General features: G+C 31.5%; 1 protein-coding gene across 1 annotated transcript in view; it reads left to right on the top strand.

Moving 5' to 3' along the window:
* Positions 1 to 17,705: 17,705 nt before the first annotated feature.
* Positions 17,706 to 19,891, top strand: part of LOC118183807 (paired mesoderm homeobox protein 2-like) — a 56,522-nt gene continuing 54,336 nt past the window's right edge. Inside the window, exon 1 of the mRNA XM_035353416.2 lies at positions 17,706 to 18,299. Within this exon, the coding sequence (XP_035209307.1) occupies positions 18,143 to 18,299 (157 nt within the window). The 5' untranslated portion in view covers positions 17,706 to 18,142. The remainder of the gene's footprint in view (positions 18,300 to 19,891) is intronic.

Raw genomic sequence — 19,891 nt, 5'->3', positions numbered from 1 at the left:
TGATTTCATTTCCCAGCAAAGAGAAAATAAAGGACTAGAAATGCTCTGACTTTTGTTACAGACTCATATTTTTCGCTAAATTGAGCCTAGTTTAGAAAGGTGTGCATTTATTATATTTTCAAAGCTAATATATACCAGTATCAACGTCACAGTTATTAGTGATAATTTAAGATAATTATAGCATCTAGCATCATTTCTCATTTCTCTTTCTACAGGTTAATGAAAACTGGAAGTTTATTTCTAAGCTACAAAGGCTTTTATATGGATAATGTTAAACGTAATATTAATTATGGATAATATTAAACATAATATGGACAATATGAGATAAACATTTTCTCACAAAGGAAGAACAAACCGAATTTTCAATTGAAAAAATATGAATCATAAAATTTGCGATCTAGAACCTATTTCAAGAGGAAGCAGAAATACTCATATGATGCATGTTGATTATTTTTACATATTGGGAAATAGTTATACTTTTAATTTGAGACAGACTACGAAGCCTAAATCCGAAACATTGTGACTATGAAATATATTACTCGGTCCAGTTATTTTCGGCAAGTAAAATATTAAACAATCAAACACTTAATAATGAACAGAAAATAGTACACTCTTGTGCTATTCCGTATGGAACCTACGCTTTTTTAATTATGAAAATATCGCTTTGAAAAATTCGAAAAACTACTTAGTTCCTTAAATCCCCCATTTTAACACATTGCGTTTTTCAGATGAACCAAAGCGTTTGTGTTACAAAAACTGCAAATAAAAATTTTAAAACGTACGTTTTAGTATATTTTGGATGCACTCTACTTCCAGAATCTTTCTGTGAATCCCATCAGCATTTTTACAAAAAAAAAAAAAAAAAAAAAAAAAAAAAAAACTATTCTAAATACAATAATAAGTGTTTTAGTGAGCGTAATCAAATATTTACTGCTTAACATTTCTCTACAAATAAAATCCTGAACAAACATTCTCTACAAAATCCTTAATTTTCCAAAATAGATGTATTGACAAAGAAGATATAAATTCTCATTGTTTCTTATGTACTCGTATATAGAATCAAAATGTCTATGAATATGGCCTGCTAAATACAGCTGAATTTTATTAAATTCTACACTAAAGAAAATTAAAAAACGAAAGATATTTAATGGCAGTATTGGGATGACCTATTAATTCATAAACATTTTGGCTGTTCAATATCTAAAATATGTCATAATAATACTGAAAAGTTGCTATCTTCATGCATGTTATCTTTATTTTTATGAACTTAAAGTGTTATCTTTATCTTATATGTTATCTTTAGTCATTTAAAGTTATTTTTGTATTTCTTATGCACAAGAAATAAGCAAGTAAACTGATAAATGCCAAACTATAAATAACAAGAGAAATTTGGCAATTAAGTCCTTGTTTTGTGAGTGCAATTTAATAAGAAGTTCCGCTTCATACTCATAGTTAGCCTTTTTATTTCTTAATACAATTGTGTTACTAAAAAACTGTAGAAAATAACAGAACTGACTGCGAAGAAAAGTGTTTCCAACCTTATGAAAATGAAATTATCTTATTATTCCAATCTTATTATCTTTAAACTGGTAAACATGCGATTAGGGAAGTGAGGCCTTGTTAAACTAGGGATATGTACATATCCTAGTAGTGGTAGTTTAACAGGCTGTCACTTTCCTAATCACGTGTTTAACAATTTAAGATAATAAACCTATCCCATCTTGCCTTAGATGACTCATCATAAGGCTAGATATACTGGCCATCGTCTTGGAAAACGTGATTCTACATTTCTAAAAACGTGAAATGTGCTTAATATATAAAATAAGCATAGAATTATATAAAATCTGATTAATTTTTGAACAGTTTAATGTATTCTTTAAGTAGGTCCTTGAGCATTGTAGCCTATGTTCTGTATGTAATACAGATTATGCAGCTTTTCTTCTAGTTTGCAACGTGTAATTGTAGTATTATGTGAAATTTATGGATGTTGAGTTTCGAATATGACACTTAAAATATTTTTGTGCAGTAAAAAATGTTAAGTAATATGGGTATAAAATGTCATTGGTTCATTGTAATAATTTGCGTATGAAAAAATATACTTCTATTTTCGAAAACAATACCAGAAATGTATCAAATCATGTGATAAATCTGGTTGGTCTTCAAGTTCGACTGAAGTGATATAACTTGACATAAGAATATTTAAACTTTTCTATGGGAATTGAGATTTTGAAAATAGTTTTCTATTTTTGATACTGTTTCACAGCACTAAGTCTTCAAGCTTTTATGAAATATCATTTTTATTCGAAAATTTTCATGAAAGATGAAAAATATATGATTTTTTTGAAATTTTTAGTGTCATTCAGTAAGCACCTGCAATTAAACTTGTATGGCACTCTCTAATTAATGTGAAATGATATATATTCTTTGCAAAATATTTGGGGTATATTCTTAGAATATGCGAAATAGTGAAATGTTTGGTATGAAATGATAAAAATCTTGCATGAAGTTCAGTGTATGTTCACTCTCATTATTGAAAATCTCTTCCTAAATTCTGAAATAGTGATGTTTTTACTCTTATTATTTTCAAAATTTGGTATTTCATAAATTAAATAACTGTATAGATGTACTAAACTTTATTAAAAATTGAAATATTTTATTAATTGGTTCGTTTAATTAAATGAAGTAATTATTTATTGAAGTAAAAGACCTTTATGTTAGGCAGCTTCTTTCAGAAATATATCCGTATATCCGTATTTGAAAACTCTGTAGATAATTTGCCTTGTTGAAATTGTTCTAAATTTTTAAAAATATATGGGTGATATGTTTATCATCTAGAGTGTCTTTTCTCTTTGCAAATAGTGTATAGAGTTCTAATAGGAATTGAATCTTCTTTCGATAGCAGAATTTATTAGTATATCTAGAAGAGGAATTAGAAAAAAAATTAATGTTTTTGTAAAAAAATAATGTAGTATCTGATTGTCATTATGGTAGAAAGTGTTATTCAAAAGTTTCAGAGGGGTAAAATATGATTCTGAAATGAAGTTTTCTCAAAATATTCAATGTATTTCTCGATAATATAAAATAAAATATTCAAAACTAAAGGTCTTTTACACAATGGGAGTATGAAAGCCACTGAAATATCTGTTGCAGTCATATACAATTTAACTCAGAGATGAAAATCGTTACTTGTATGATTAAAAAATATCAAAATTTTGTTTGAAACTAAAGATGATATCCTGTTTTTAAAGTAAAATCATTTTCCTTCCTAAAGATTTTCTTTTCTACTCAATGAGAACTTACTTTAAAGAATTTAAGTGAAGAGAATGAATTGATTGATTAACTTACGTTAAATTCTTTCTTCTTCTGTAGACAACAAAAACGACCTATGGTTAACTCTCATGAACTAAAACAGATGATTCAATAAATAAATCAATAAACCAATAATTTTTAAGTGTGACTTGCATTTACTTTTGTTTTTGATAGATGCATCCCGAGTTTAAAACTTTATAATAGTTTAAAGCTTATAATGTAATATTTTCTGTTGACTGGTATATTTATTATTAAATATTTATTTCTTCAGTGATAATGTAAATCAACACTACAACATGTTCGTTACTTTATTTTTTTTTCTTGCGATAAAATACTGAGTTCTGCGACAAAAATAGCAAATATCTCAATACCTGCAAAATAAATCTTACTATTATATTAAGCTTATATTTCTAGTTTATAAATGATTCTAATAATTTGGTTATTTCTAAAAGTTACAGAAATATTTAAAAAATTAAGCTTAATAAAATGTGTGTTCAGAAAGTTTCAAGTTAGCAGACTCTTTGTTTCTGTTAATTTATGTTTGCGAAATCATCAGGTCGACGAGTTAATAAAATTTTGGTTTCAGCTTCGGATGAAACACAATTTTTGCGACCTCGGAAGTCATGCGGGATGAAAATTCTTGTCTTGTCGGTTATTATGGTCAGCTTCGAGTTATCAGAGTTGTAGAGACATTAGATATATTTTTAGAAGCAGGCAAGATGAAAAATGAGCAATCGCCTTCGCCGGTAATCGAACCACGTACCTCTGGAATACCAGGTCAGCGTGCAGAACCACTACACCACGAAGGCACGTTAGGAGGGTGGGAAAAATACTTTATATATTCCCATTTTAAAGGGCGACTGAGGTTTTTACGGAACCCAATCGCAAATCCTGGGTGAGGAGAAATCATCATCCACCACCTTTTTAGCTCGGGCGCCACTGTAGAGACATTAGGTATATTTTTAGAAGCAGGCAAGATGAAAATTGAACAATCGCCTTCGCCGGGAGTCGAACCACGGACCTCTGGAATACCGGCCCAGCGTGCAGAACCACTACACCACGAAGGCACGCTAGGAAGGTGGGAGAAATACCTTATATACTTCCCTTTTAAAGGGCGACTGGGGTTTTTAGGGAAGCCAATCGCCAAATCCTGGGTGAGGAGAAATCATCATCCAGAGCCACGGACCTCTGAATACCTTACATTATCCCCCTTTTTAAAGGGCTACTGGGATTTTTAGGGAACTCAATCGCCAAATCCTGGGTGGGGAGAATTCTCATCCAACACCCATTTTAGTTCGGGCGCCACTGTAGAGACATTAAGTATTTTTTGTAGCAGGAAAGATGAAAAGTAAGCAATCACCTTCGCCTGAAATCGAACCACGGACCTCTGGAATACCGGCCCAGTGTGCAGAACCACTACACCACGAAGGCACGCTAGGAAAGCGGGAGAAATGCTTTATAGAGTAATTAGCTTTAGGTATATCTAGATGAAAATTGTTTTGAAAATTCCTTGAAATTCCCTGAATTCTTTTCAAAATTGGATGCACATTCATACTTTCCCTTTCTAGAGAAAGAAGTGTTTGTGTTTTATGCAACTTCAATAAGAGAAACCGTTAATTTCCTAGAATTTCATTTTAGAATGGCTGGCCTTGAAAAAAACTGCAGCTTATTTTGCCTTTGCAATCACGAAAAATTGTTGTTGAAGGGGAGGTAGTTCGACTGTTAGGTATCTACATGGATGTTCCCTAAACTATAGCCTCCTCAAACTTTGTCCTAGTTTGATGGTTAAAATGTGCGTTCAACGATTTAAAAAAAGAAAAAAGAAAGAAAAACCACTTCGTTCCTTACATATGTGTAAAATTTCAAAACTTAGTTCACGGAAATCTAATCCAAGAATAAAATAAAATTATATTCATATATAATAATGGCATGTAATAAATACTTTCGCTTTCATTTTGCATTGTATCAGTTCTTAGCTTTTCCAATTAACCAATTTCTTTCCTAAATGTTCAAACTTTTACCATCATGAAATATATAAAACCTGTTTATGCTCTCTGTTAATTTTTCGGACCATTAAGACAACACATTTGGCTTTTTTTATTTTTAAATTTATTTATTTTTTTCATGAATATTCATTGGCTTTGCATGCAATACCCAGTAATGGAATCTCAGCGGTGGGAAGATACCAGCGCATACCAGCTCTCTCCCTTCGCCAGCGCGGAAATGTCAAAACTCATCTTGAGAAACGTCTCACACATTTTTCTTGAGTTTTTCGGCCAGGGATCCGGTTCTTTTACATCGCCGCCTTGAGTTGCCATTACCAAGTTTCATATTATATAATAAATTTTCCTTCTTAGGTTTCTTAGGTATACAGAAATGACATCTCTGTGAATCTTTATAATGGGCTTCATTCAATATTAATTGAATAGAATATAATTGCTAACATACTCTTTTATTTTGGTATTTTGCAAAAGTTGTTTTCTAAAATTTTAGTTTAAGTAAAATAAGATTAAAATTAATATAGGTTTTCAAGCTGAGTTTTAGACTATCTTTGGTTCTGGATATATGCGTAAAATATAATAGAATATCACTTAAAAACTCAAAGCTTTAATAATCTCAGAAAATCAGCTTTCAAAGGGTATATTATAATTACTGTAATACGAAACACGTCGTGCGAAATAAAAGGAAGTAGTTATTAAATTTAGATTTTAGTTATCAATCACTATTTTGCATTTCGAACTTATTTTTAATTTAATTGGCATATAAACTAAAAGGATATTCCTAATCGTCTCTAAGTATTTCACCTTCATGCAAACCAGTTACCTTTATATGAAAATTAGTTTTATCGCAAAGTGCGCTTTTCCCTGTTTAAACATGACAATATACGTTTTGACAATCGTATAGGAAGGTGTTATGTCACCTCAGATTAAAATTATGCATAAACAAAACTCAATCACCAAATGATGCTTAATATTTTCAACATTATCAGCTATCACTGATTGACGATCTTAACAACCTCTTAAAAATCAAACAATCGCATTTTCAATTTTATATTATCGGAAAACGATGCAAGCTCTTTCCCATGTTTTTTCATGCTATAAGTATTACACAGAAAGTTTAGAACGCGCTTCAGAGAATAAGGAATTTGGTAAGAAATTTAGTTATTTTAATTTTTTCCGTTTTAAGACATAAAAGGAAAAAAATATTAAATAACAAAAATTAAATTAAAAATTTCATTAAAATGTTTTATTCGTTTATTAAAAAATAAAAATTTACTTCCTTTTATAGGCTAGATAATTAATATGTTAAGTATCAATAATTTTGTATTAGCCAATGTTGATGTCATTTGTTTTAGTTTCAAACACACCAAAGAAAACTTCAGAATTGTCATCATATTAAAATAAAATATGATTCTTAAAATCCACATGGAGCATAGATTGAATTACGGTTTTTCAGCTTGAACACACTTTTGTTAGAAATATTTTACTGTATTCCTCTTCAAGTAAGATATAGGATAGAGTGTATGATATGTTTTAGAATTTCATAAATCTAGACTTGAAAAAAAAAAAAAAAAAAAAAAAATTCGAAATTAAAGTAAAGCAAAATTAACAATTCAAGTTTCTCATTCTTATGTAAACAGAAGTTTAGAAGTGACATGCATTGGGTTAAACAAAAGCATGCGGAATGGTTCATATGCAATATTTAATATTACATTAAATTTTAAAGCCAAACAGTTAGAACAATTACTGTTATTTTCAGTGGTTTGTTTTACAAGCACATATGAAATTTCTATTCCGCTTATGCTTACTTTCCCTCGAGCATTTCAAATGCCAAAATCCTGAACGTATTTCATAAGTGTTTCATGACTTTTATTAAATTCGAAATGTGAGAAATTTTCATTATAGGATTTTGTTCATTCAGCTCAATATAATCTGTTTATGAAGTATAGATTCAAATCGTGAGAGATCCTTGAGTTTATTCTAGAAAGCTGGTAATTGCAGTCTAAATGCTGCTCTTCATCACTGGCAGATTAAATTTTCGTCTTCTGAGATGTCAAAGATAGATCTTGAGAAGTGTGCGAGGATGTGCAGGGTTGGCGACAACCGATATCTCTGGCGGCACACGCGCTTTGACCAAGTCCCTAGGAGCTCCCCCTCAAGACCTCCTGGTATAACTCAACTACCACTTAGTCCAAAAGACGAAGGGGACTAAAAAGAGGGTGAGAAGAGATCTATTTATTTAAAGACATCAACGTTTCTTCCGACACAGAGATATCTAGAAAGAGCACCGTCTAGTAGAGTGAAGAACTAAGTTTAAAATTTTGCTTGCCGTAAAAACGAAAATTAATTTACCCTTTTGTTATATATATGTAAACATTTCTGAATATTGTAAGTAATAACAGCATACAAATGATAGTATCGAGGAAGAAGACTTTAAAGAAAATTCTGTTAATTAATAATTAAATGTTATTCAGCAGTCGAAATGTTTTTATTAGCTCAACTAACAGTATAAATGTTTAAAATATTTATGGCATAGATGTCGCGATGAAACAGCCAGTTTACTAATAAGACTTCTGCTTCTGTTTATACTGAAAGATTTTAAAATACGTGAGATGGAGCTTTAATAGTGGAAACTATATGTTTATAACTGACACAAAAGACGTCCATTACTAGAAATATGGACGTCGTTGTATAAACTATCAGAACGCCTCCTGTGCTCTGGAATTAAGATAGCTAAAAATGAACAGCGGTATTGCACACTGACGAAGTGCCTTTAAGGGAGAATATACGTTATGATAATGCCATCATTTTCCTGCATAAAAGTCACCATGATTTTTACACTAACGGGATTATTATTGATTACTTTTGATTTTGGTAGAGACTCGTAATGATGCCATTTATTCGATAAGCATTTCAGCTATTCGATAAGCATTTCAGCCATGGGCATTGTTTCTTACAATGCCCATGGCTGATCAGATCTGATATGAGTGAGAAAGTCTGTGCATTGCGCTTACATGTTTTCTGGTGAGTTTAAGAAGCATCTTATAGTAGCCATTTCTACATTTTCATAATTTTCGCTATTCTGTTTCAAATATATTGTGGCTACACACATTTAGATCGCGAACTCACACGAGACTACATTGTTATCTTGTCACGGCACATGTTCATGACGTGCATACAGCAGTGTTGCCACTATTAAAATTCAACCCAAGCATTTTAAAGAAATATTTTACTTCTCTTAAATGGCTCACTTGCTTGCACGGATAAGCATTATGCTGTTATAATTTCAATGAGAGTTTTAAAATATTCTGCTACATAGTTTAACAGCAGTGGCATCATGAATTAGTGGAGTAGATGAGAAGGGAAATAATGAACTATATTTAATTCACTGAAATATTTCTAATGTCGAAACAATCTGATCTAATTATAAATTAGTTTAAGTAACAGGTAAATATTTCATATATAATTCTTGCGATATCCATTACATAATTCTTGTGAAAGTACATAATTTCATTTACATGCAGACTTATGAATGAATTCCATAGATACGAAGCTCGGAAAATAAAAAATTAAATTTTATTCCATTGCCTTCTTGGAAATATATGAAATTACTTAAAATAAATAAAATTACCTTCAACACCAATTTTAGAAATATCAACAACCATTTCTCATAAAGAAGCAAGTAAAATTGTTAACTTTGGTAGTTTTAATATTCGGCATCTAATAAGGAAAGTCTGCCCGCCTTAAACTCCAAAATGGTTTAAGGTAAAAAACAGACTTTAGTTAAAATCAACTGCTAAACACCTATAGATGCTACAGGGAAGAAAAGTTACTAAAACATGCACGTTTTGATTGCCATGTTGTCTGTGCATTTTTTACGCATCAATCGAGTTTGTTCATCAGCAGCCAAGCAAAATTACTATTAGCTCAGCCCAAATTCAAATACTGGCCAACTTATTGACTGCATGGGAGTTTAAGTGTTTTTCCTCATGTGTTCTCGTGATCACGAGCCAGTTTTCCTTAAAATGTTTTCCACGAAAGCAACCCATCCCTTAAGCTTTCGTGTGCTTAATGACAGACCTCAAATGCTTTACTATAATTTACATAATCCATTCCGATTTGTAAGATTCTAACTTACGCAAATAATCTTCCTGTTTTATCGAAACCGTGTTCTCAGGTGGTGATGGTGGTGAGTGAGTGATTATGGCGCAAAAACCAAAATGATTATACCGCGCCAAACATAAGATGAGATGATTACAAATGCTGTCATTAAAATTCAATAAATAAAAACAAGTAGACAAATGTATCAAATCCAGAGGATGAAGTCATATAAACACAAGTTAAAAGCACACATTAAAATTCAAAACACAGTCTTCAAAACAAATTACATTTGGTAATAAAAGCCAGTCTCTTTTAAATAATAAAATAAATTACAATTGACCTCTCTTCCGATTAAACGGTCGAGAGGTAAGTCACAGCCATTAAAACATTTCTGACGAAGATTATTAAAATATGGACACTCAATTAAAATATGACGGACAGATAGACAAACATTACAATTTGAACAAACAGGCTCACTCTCAGCCTTTAAAAGGTAGCCATGTGTCACTCTAGTGTGACCAATTCTGAGGCGAGTCAAAAGAACTTCCTCCTTACGATTTTTGGTAGAATCCCAATGCTCAATTCTAGGTTTTACTTGTCTTAACTTATTTTGAAGCTGAACATCCCAAGTTTGCTGCCATTTTTTTCGGACCTTTCCTCTGATGACACAGCAGATATCTCTAAAAGGGATAAGACGACTAGACACTTCAACAGTAGATTTGGCTGCGATATCTGCAAGCTCATTTCCCTTTATTCCAGCATGTCCAGGAACCCAGCAGTACAGGATTTCATATCCTCGAATCGTTAAGTTTATATGAATTTTAAGAACATCCACTACCACAGGATTCTGAATGTTGGGAAAAGCTTCCAAAGATTTCAGAGCACTATACGAGTCTGTATAAACTATGAACTTTTTGTGGCAGAGCTTCGAGATGTACAAAAGACCATAATATATTGCAGTTAATTCAGATGGTATGACTTGGCAAGCATGGTGCAGGCATCTGCCCTCAATGTAATCTTCAAATACAAAAGCCATCCCGACATGATCATTTGACTTTGATCCATCTGTGTATATCGGATAATAACTGCTATATTTCTGCCTGTGCTCAGCAAAGAGTTGTCTGTAAACGATCTCGTTAGTGCTCGCCTTCACGTGATGTTTGAAAACATCAAGAAGCTGAATCCGTGAATTTTCCCAAGGTGGAATTTCGAAATTCTGTACTGCTTGGGGGCGCATATCAGAGAGGGAATGTTCCTCAATGACAGGGCGAACTCTTAAAGGAAAGGTAGGAACGCAGGATGGACGCGTTTCAAATAAAACGTTACACGCATCATCGAGTATGCACAGATTATTGGGATATTCAGGTTGGGAAAACCGTGTTCTCAACATTTCGCTAAATTTTTGAAATAAATCTCCACACTTTCAAATAAAGTCGTTATATCTTTTAAGGTTTACGTAGATTTGTGACTGCTTTCTTATGTAAGAAATTATAAGCATTAAAATTGCAGCTGAAGTAATTTACATGTGGTGCACTCATTTCTTAATTGTATCACGTATGGTCTATACCAATGGTTTTCAACCTACCAGTGTTTTGCTCCATGCGCCTCTTTCTTCATTACAAAATCACCCCCCTTCTTTCCAAAATTCGAAAAGTACATATACGTTTATACGAAAAATACATATTCATTTATTTTTATAAAATTTAGACTTTTCACGTGTTTCATAAATTAAGCAACAAAAAGTACAAAAGAAAATGTTGATCAATACCAAAACTTGAATAAAAGCAGTTTTTTTTATATGCTAACACTAAATACTTATCAGCTAGATAAAAGTAAGCCTGCATTCCTACCTGAAACTATGAAACTCCTCTTAAGGGGGGGAGGGGAATTATCTCTGTTCACAACCCCTGTTTATACATTTAAACAGCAATCAGAGTGTTGATTGTCACATTAAACGTACATTGTTTACACAGCGTGAACCGATAATATGAAGCTTCCTACCCTCCTCCCCCCTACCCAAAAAATTTTTTTTAGAATTTCATTGAATTGTTATTCTGAATTTTTCAAACTTTAAATTACATTCCTGTGCAGTTTTATTGATTAAACGCATTTCTCAAAAAAAAAAAAAAAAAAAAAAAAAAAAAAAAAAAAAAAAACATGCCTTTTACATGAGCTTTTAGAAAACTGTGAGCAAATACAGACAGAAAAAAATAGTTTGTTAATCATAACTAATATATAAAATATGAAACATGTATACAAATAAAAATGCATCCAAATTAAAGCTCTGCGTGTATCTATTCTTTTATTATTTTCGTTCCGAGAATTTAGCGACTCGAAAAAATACCATGTTCTGGAAAGTCTCCAAATAGCTTTTCATGTGAAAATGTCATTATAGGTTTAATATTTTTGTTTCGATTTTGCATCAAATTTTTTATTCTTATGTACTTTTGAATGATCAGAGTTATATATATTTGTTTCAAAATTGTTGAGAGTTCAACGTTGATAGACCTTTCTTGCAGGACATAATTTCTTGATTAAAAATTGTGCATCTAGAGATTTTTTCGACCCACCAGCGGTCTAATGGTAAAGTGGCTATAGCCTAATAGCTGAGCCTGTATTCGATTACAGGCGATCTCCTTACGGATTGATTATGGCAAGCCCAGCGTCTTTATTATTATTATTTAATTATATTATTATGACAAGCCCAGCTTGCTTGCCAAAATCAAATAAACCAAGCTATGTAGGGTTTCACATAAAAGTGTATTTATTTAATTTAAGCAAGAACAGTTTTATTGTGAACAAGTTAAACAAGCAGTTAATTTTTTAACTGTTAGTTTAAGTTAAACTGATTGTATAACTTCACCTTGCATTAGAAAAAACTTACATGTTTCTATGGGTATTAAAACTGGAAGTTGTGATAAATTTTCAGCACTGAACAAGAAGGGAATATTACATTAAATTAAAACATTGAAATGAATTGACTGTGACACAATTACTACGTTGAATTCTGCTCTTTGCAAATTTTAAAGTAACACGTGTCTCCTTCATATAAAACCCTAAATAAAGGATTTTGTCTTGAAGTTCTTTTGTCTTTGAATTTTTGCGTTTGCCTTTGAAAATTCAAAGTATATCTTTTTAAAGATTTAAAAGGGAAATACCAGAAGAATGTCCTTATGAATAAAATGTGCACAATATTTTTATTGATTAGAACTTTTGATTTCCTGTATGCATATTTAAAACTTAGTGTAGTTTGAATAAGTGTTAGACTTAATAGATTGCATTTAAGTTCAATGAAAGTTTTGAAAAATTTCTCTTATTTTTAAAATGATTTCAACTAATGACGAGACACTGTGAACAACGCTTTCATTTTTTAAAAATTCAGCAAAAATACAAGTTGTCACATAAAGTTTTTATCTTTAGTTTATCAAGAAGGTAGGACTAGAATATCATGCATTTAAGCATCACAGTAAATAAAATCAGTTTTGACTGATAAAGTGTTTTGTTGTGGACGACATATAGAAAAAAAATCCAATTAACCTTTCTTTTCTTATTTCAGAGTTTTAACACCAATCCAGTCTTTTATAAAATTTCTTTTAATTTTACTTTAAAAATTAATACGACCTTTCTAAAATGTGATGTTTAGATCCTGCTTTAATCTTCCCTCTGTTTAAAATATAAAAATAAAATATAGTAACATGGATGTTAATTATAGTCTTTGTCGATTTACATTTAGTCTAGCAATGAATGTAATCAACTTGGCAAGTTTAGAAATCTGCATAATTAAGGAACTCTTCTTGGAGACTATCTAATCTAATAAGAGTTTTGGGCTAGGAAATAAGAAATGGCATTCATGACTAATACGATCATCTTTTTGTATGTGATGTCTTAATAGAGTGTAATTACTAATTAATACTTGTGCTTCCACGCCCAGGGATATCTGCAGCACTAAGGCTTATTCATTAATGATGTAATATCGTGTTTCCCATCTTTGTGAACGAATTAAGGTAAGTTTACAAAATTTTCCTTCCCGCACTATAAAAGGTTTTGAAAAGTAGTTAATAATTTAATTTCATTTCAAAGAAAAAGCCATTTGTAAATCCCATTTCTAATTCTTGAGCATGTCTAAGATAATTTAATAAGCAAAGATTCAAACAAATATTCAGAAGGAAATGTTTGAAATAAGAACTGGTATAGTTAAGAGAAAATTTCGTGTTATATAACTGCAGGAATAAAAATATTAAGTTTCATTGCTATTTCTTTTAACATTTCTTTTTCTTTAAAATGCTATGCTAAATGCCAAAGCACTGAAAACTGATAAAAGTTAAATCGTTGCAAGTAATCATATTTGTCCTGTTTATGTTTTTATGAATTTAATTACATTTTAGTTGAAAATTTTTAAAATATGGAGAATAAAGTGTGGTTGGCTAAGAAATAACAATTATAGAAAAATTAGCAGCTAATGAAATGTATAACATTGCAGTTTATTAGGTATATAATATTCTCAATTTCTTTTCCTACGATATAATTCAATAACTACTTTAACAAGCCCATTTATATACTATATATAAATCCCTTCTATTCGCGGAAATATTTGGCCTGACTAGAATTGCCGGTTTGGCTTTAACTTATAACTCGAGTAAAGACGAAACACTTTCGTATTTACGTATTTTTATCAATTATTGTTCATTGAGCTGGAGTTGGTTTGTTCCCCTTGAAAAGTCAACTAATTTCCGATCAATGACAATGATTACATGTTTTTAATTTTTCCTTTTACAATTGAAATTCTATTCTTCATGATGATTTAACTCCAGTCCCCGTTAAAACATTATTAACATTATGCTTTCAAATTACTTCAAAACATCTTTCAAAATATAACTTACCAGTATGGATTCACACTTTTAAAATAATTCTACTTTAATTAAACTTAGGAGATAATATAATCAATTAATCAATACTGTTTAGGAAATAAATTATTACATATATATAATTGCTAAAAAGAGATAGTAATAAACTCACTTTAAAATTCACTTTACTCAAGAGCTTTGAACAAAAAGGTTTGAAAAGCTGAACTTAAAATTGCAGCCTAAAAACAGTTCTTAAATTAACTACGCCTAATATAGGCCTCAGGAGACTAAAAATAAAACAGAAAATTGTAGATTTCCCCACTTTCCATAAGCTATTACAAAAATAAAACAATTATGATAAAATCGGCCCCATTGGGCATTCATTACGTAGAGACAAAGGGTATCTGATTAATAGAAAAGTTATCAAACTGACCAGGCATATTTTAAGCGCAATCTTAACAGATGTGTGCATATAGAGAGTGTGTAGAGTCATTAGGTTGATTGGAAGCAGAAAAGATGAAAAATATGCAATCGCCTTCGCCGGGAATCGAACCACGGACCTCTAGAATACCGTCCAGCGTGCTACCGTTACACCGCAAAGGCACACTGGAAAGTGGGAGAAATACCTTATAAGTGAACAGTAAAATCCTTGGGCACATGGAACATAAAATAAGTTTCGAATTTCTAAGTATAGTTTTAAAAAATAGAGCAGACTCCGACAATTCCGCAAATATATAATTTCCATAGATTTTAAATATATAAACAACTAAAATACGGTATTTAAAAATGTAAATAAACAGTGCCTTGCCCTCCCCCTCGCGTAAGAGACATCAGTTTTTTCAGCATTCTTGCTCACTGAAATGAGCAACTTCTCTTTTTATTTTACCCTATGGTTTACGCTCCTTCTTTCTTGAGTAGCCAAACTACATTTTCCCTTTCAGTGTTTTCACAAGTTGTGTGAACATATTTAATTGCTGTGTTTGTTTACAACATATTGGGAACAACGTGTGTGTTCGAACATTTGCACTTGTTTATGGTAACGCTTAGCTAAAACTGTTTTATTGAGAGCAGATATTTTAGATGCTGTAATTTATTTAAATGATGTGGCTTGCAACCGCACAAAAGTTCTAAAAAGTTTGAGAATTGAAACGGGCCATAATATGAAATATTCATTGCAAAAAAATTGATGAGGTTGGAGTTCGAGAGGCATCCTTAAGTATCCAGAAACACTCTAAATCAGCCACATTGAAAAATAAACTGAAAAAACAGAGAAACATTGATGTAGAAATGCTAAAGCAAAATTATTATGGTGCTGGAAGGTTTTTAAAATAGTACATTTTAAGCACTGTGGATATGCATACATATTTTTGTCTTTTTCTCAAAATGTGCTTCTTTAATGCTTCACCACACATATTAAAATTTTGGGGATTTTCCAAGTTTTGTAGTAAAAATGAAAATTGCCTCTTATTATTTTCAAATAGTATATTTCCTGCTACCATGCCAAAGGTGATGGAACTCAATAGTTTTTTAAAAATGTGTACCGAACAGATAATTTTTTCAAAATATTTCATATAGCTATATAGAAGTTAATTAGCTCTTGCAAAATAACTTCTTTTTATTTACAAATAAGCTGAAATATATGTATTTACTGTGGAAAACAAATTTTAGTTATAGCTGTATTTTTAAATAAAATACATGCTCTTGAATCTTTTGAAAAAACTTTTTCATTTCTCCTGTCGAGATTTTCCATGTACTCTTAAAAACCGAAATAACGTTTTACCTACATTAAAGAAGGTATCATAGCATTCATATGAGACCAGCTGTACAGCTTTGATGGGCGAATTTTTGAAGTTAGCAATTCCGTCACAAATTTATGACAGAGTGAAAAAACATCAACAGCAAAGATGCTATCGACTCCTTGATCATCATTAATTGCATTTACTATTGTATCGACCCCGTTGGGAATCTCCTGTTCCAGAGTTACAAAATGTCAAAATTAAGAGTTAAACATGTTCGATGTATCCTCCATCGGCAACAATACATATCCGTATTCGAACTAGAACTTCTTGATGGATGTTCTGCTGCCTTTCAAATATTATGTTACTGCATGAACTATGCTGCAGGTTCGTAGATCGCTAACATCGAACGATGGCAAGATGTACAGCTATTCTTTTATGTAATCCCAAGAGAAGTCCAGAAGAAAACCACGAAGACTTTCATGCAGCCAGTCCGTCCCCCCGGGATTCGAACCCGGGCTGAACTCCTAGCACTTTACTATAGATAAGCTAAACTTTCGCAGCTCTGGCTTTCGGCGTTCAAAGGCAGAGTTATTTCGGTGTTAAGACAAAAGCTATTTCGGTCTCTAAGGGCTTTAATATAAACTCGGTATGCATAAAATATGATAATTCAGTAATGGTCACTGGTCATGAGATCATACCCTTGATTATGTTAAAAATCGCAAGCTACCCAAATTTCAACTTAAATAACATAATAGTACTTTTTCCTCCGGAAGTAGAAATACTTTCAGATAAATCTGAGTAAATTAGTTAATTCTTTCATCTGAAAAGTAAAAGTTATGAAAGAAAAAAAGCGGCTTGCTAGTCGTTTCTAAGTCGTACTTAACAGCAAATTTAAACTATTGTTAGCACGGTTATCTCTACAGAAAAATCCATTAAAATAGCAACGCCATCAGTAGACCTTTCTAAAGACTTTAGTATTATTACGGTTCTAGGTCAAATATTTTTACTAGCTATATACAAGACCTTGATTAAGGAAATTATAAGAAAAATAAATTATAAAAAACCTAAAAATTTGGAAAACAAAAAAATTCAAAACTATTATTGCTGCTGTTATATACTACTATAATTACGAAACTGCTGTTGAATAAAATGTATGGTATTTCATTAACTGAAAGCAGAAAAGTGATTCTTGAATCCGTAGCTTATTCTTATGTACCCGTGTGCTTCTCCCTAATTTTTGAAATCTCAAATCACATTATAAAAAGGAAAGGGAAAACTGAAAACTTCAAAATCAATAACACTTTTGAAATAGCGCCATTTAAAAGGACTTCATAGTGTCATTAACTGTGTATTTGAAACTGGAACTAATAGTCTTTCTTGTGTACCATTACTGACGGAAGTAACGTACTACATCTATTGAACGAATTTCAGGGAAGAAGAAAAATAATAATTAGTTTTAAAGTTTCATGTTCGTTTAACAAACCGGTGTGTAATCGTTCTTAATGACTTCTAGCTCTTCAGTGGAATGAAATGATTGGCAGCACTTGTGAAACAGCGTTAAAATACTGTCGGAGGAGGAAGAGAAGATGAGAGAGGAGCTTTCGATGAGAGAAGGCGGAGCTGTGGTGACATCTCGGGGACGCCCTCTCCATCCCCCATTGGCGGGATGTTCCCTTAATGAGGCGCGTTCAAGTGCCAAGGATCACGAGCTGTCATCGCCGTTCACCAAAAGCATTTCCACACCTCGTTCCACCGTTCAACAAATAAGGCATCAAATGTAGAGGCACTTAGAATACAGATATATCGACGATTTCATTAAAACACTTAATACGAATGAACTGAGGACGGTGTATAAACACCGTCGCCAATCAGTAAAGAAGTTGAGAAAACATCTTACATTGTGTTTTACAAATTGATAGTAGAGTTCACTGCCTAAAATTAATAATAATTTGTAGAGAGAAAAGTAAATTTATACTATTTAGAAAATATATTTTAGGTATTCAACTGAGTGCGAAATTTGCTAGAACCTATGCCATTACAATTTATCTTGTAATCTTCGCGTTTTGTCATTGTTGATGAAACTAAGTATGAAATGAGGAAATGATTATATAAATGCAAAGACGGTAGACTTAAGACTTAACAGTGCAGAATGGTTGACATAGGTGCAGTACAATACGGAGACAATACGAAAAGATTTACTGTCAGTCATCTTCTAGATTTACCTAGGAATGGCTGTTGCTACATGCAAGGAGAACCACCGACTATACCACAAGCAGTGGACCTGGAAGACGGTGATAAAACTGAAGGTAAGCCTGAAAATATTATATAAATTTTTGTTTCCTTAATTTTCTTTAAATGCAGTCAAATCTTCCTGCAATCTATTTTAAAGAAGTCTACAGCAGGCAATTTGCTTCATTGCTAGCCCTATTAATATTTAAGTGAAACATATACAATAATTTTAAAGAGAAAAAAAAAAGAATATTATTAAACTCTTCCAGAAAGAAAAATTTAGAAACTTTGTGAATACACACATAACATATGGAAAATTAAACATATGCATAATAAAATCAATTTACAAACAATGCGAAGCTTATTTTCTATCTTAGCTAACTCTTGAGGCTGAGCATTTAAAACAATGACATGTGTGGGAAACCTTCTAGAATTTAGGGGCCCAGATAAGGATGCGAAGTATTAGCAGCTTTGTATGATTAAGAAATATAGGAAAGATAAGTAACGATATTAAAATTAATTACAGATACACGTATTTTGTCTAATATTGCTCTAATCCTTAATATATATGATTTTCGAATTTAGAATCTTCCGTATATATTTGTAATTCTCTCGTAACCAGAAATTCTTCTGAGAAAATATTATTTTATTTTACTTTCCCCCTGACATCAAAGCAGATAATTAATCTAGAAGATGATCTATCCTGCATTAAAATTTTGTTAGATTTAGGAACACATTTACTAACGGGTATTTCTTCCAAAAGCTGCAAGTAAGAACTAATATTTTCCACAGTTGTTGCATAAAAGATACTTGAGGGAGCCTATGAGAAAATTTTACTTTCTTTTTTCTCACTTTTGAGACCAAAACGTCCAAGCACGTAATTAATTTCGAAGATTTACCTTGCATTTAACTACTAAATTTTGGAAGATTCATGTAGCAGCTTTAAACTACATGTTTTTTCTCTAAAGCTACAAGTAAGTGCTGAGAAAGGTCCGGCTATTATTGTATGAAAGGCACATAAGACAGCTAAGCTGCAAATGCTTTCAAAAGTTTTAAAAATTTTTTTGAAATCAATTCAAATACTTTCAAAAACTGTCATAGTCTCATAGGTTTGCAAAATGTACGGTTTAAATGATTATTTCTTGGCAAAGAATCGTGGACATTTTATATGTGTATATATATATAACGGATATAGACATTTTTAAACACAAATTTTTATAATAACACGTATAATCTACATTGCTATTACTTGATAACGTGTCTTAATTTTTCAAATAATATTTAGATTCTTAAGAATAAATGAAAATTTTAATCGGATTAAGCATTAGACCTAAAGCATGTCGATTGCCAGGATACAAACACTAATGGCTTCTAGTACGATTATGGAGGGAAAAAACTGCTATGAAAGCAATCAATAGTTTTGTTTGTTTCACATTTCATTGTGTTCAAGATTTTGTCTCAATAACCAGCAAAAATAAGAAAAATTTAAAACAACAGAAATCAATCTAAGGAGCTGGAAAGCATTATTTAAATTACCATAACCAATTCTTTTCACCAAAAATACAAGTACAATGTAAAAGAATATTAAATAGCAATTGTAAGTCTGTTCATTGCTACATTATTACAAATTGTAAGCACTTTTTAAAATTTTGATTGCCATCATTCCTAA

The sequence above is a fragment of the Stegodyphus dumicola genome, chromosome X1, assembly GCF_044657685.1.
Source record: "Stegodyphus dumicola isolate Sdum_Otavi_A_Nest chromosome X1, ASM4465768v1".
Taxonomy (NCBI): Eukaryota; Metazoa; Arthropoda; class Arachnida; order Araneae; family Eresidae; genus Stegodyphus; species Stegodyphus dumicola.
Note: the sequence above shows the minus strand (reverse complement) of the source record. Positions and strands in the feature narration are given on the sequence as shown.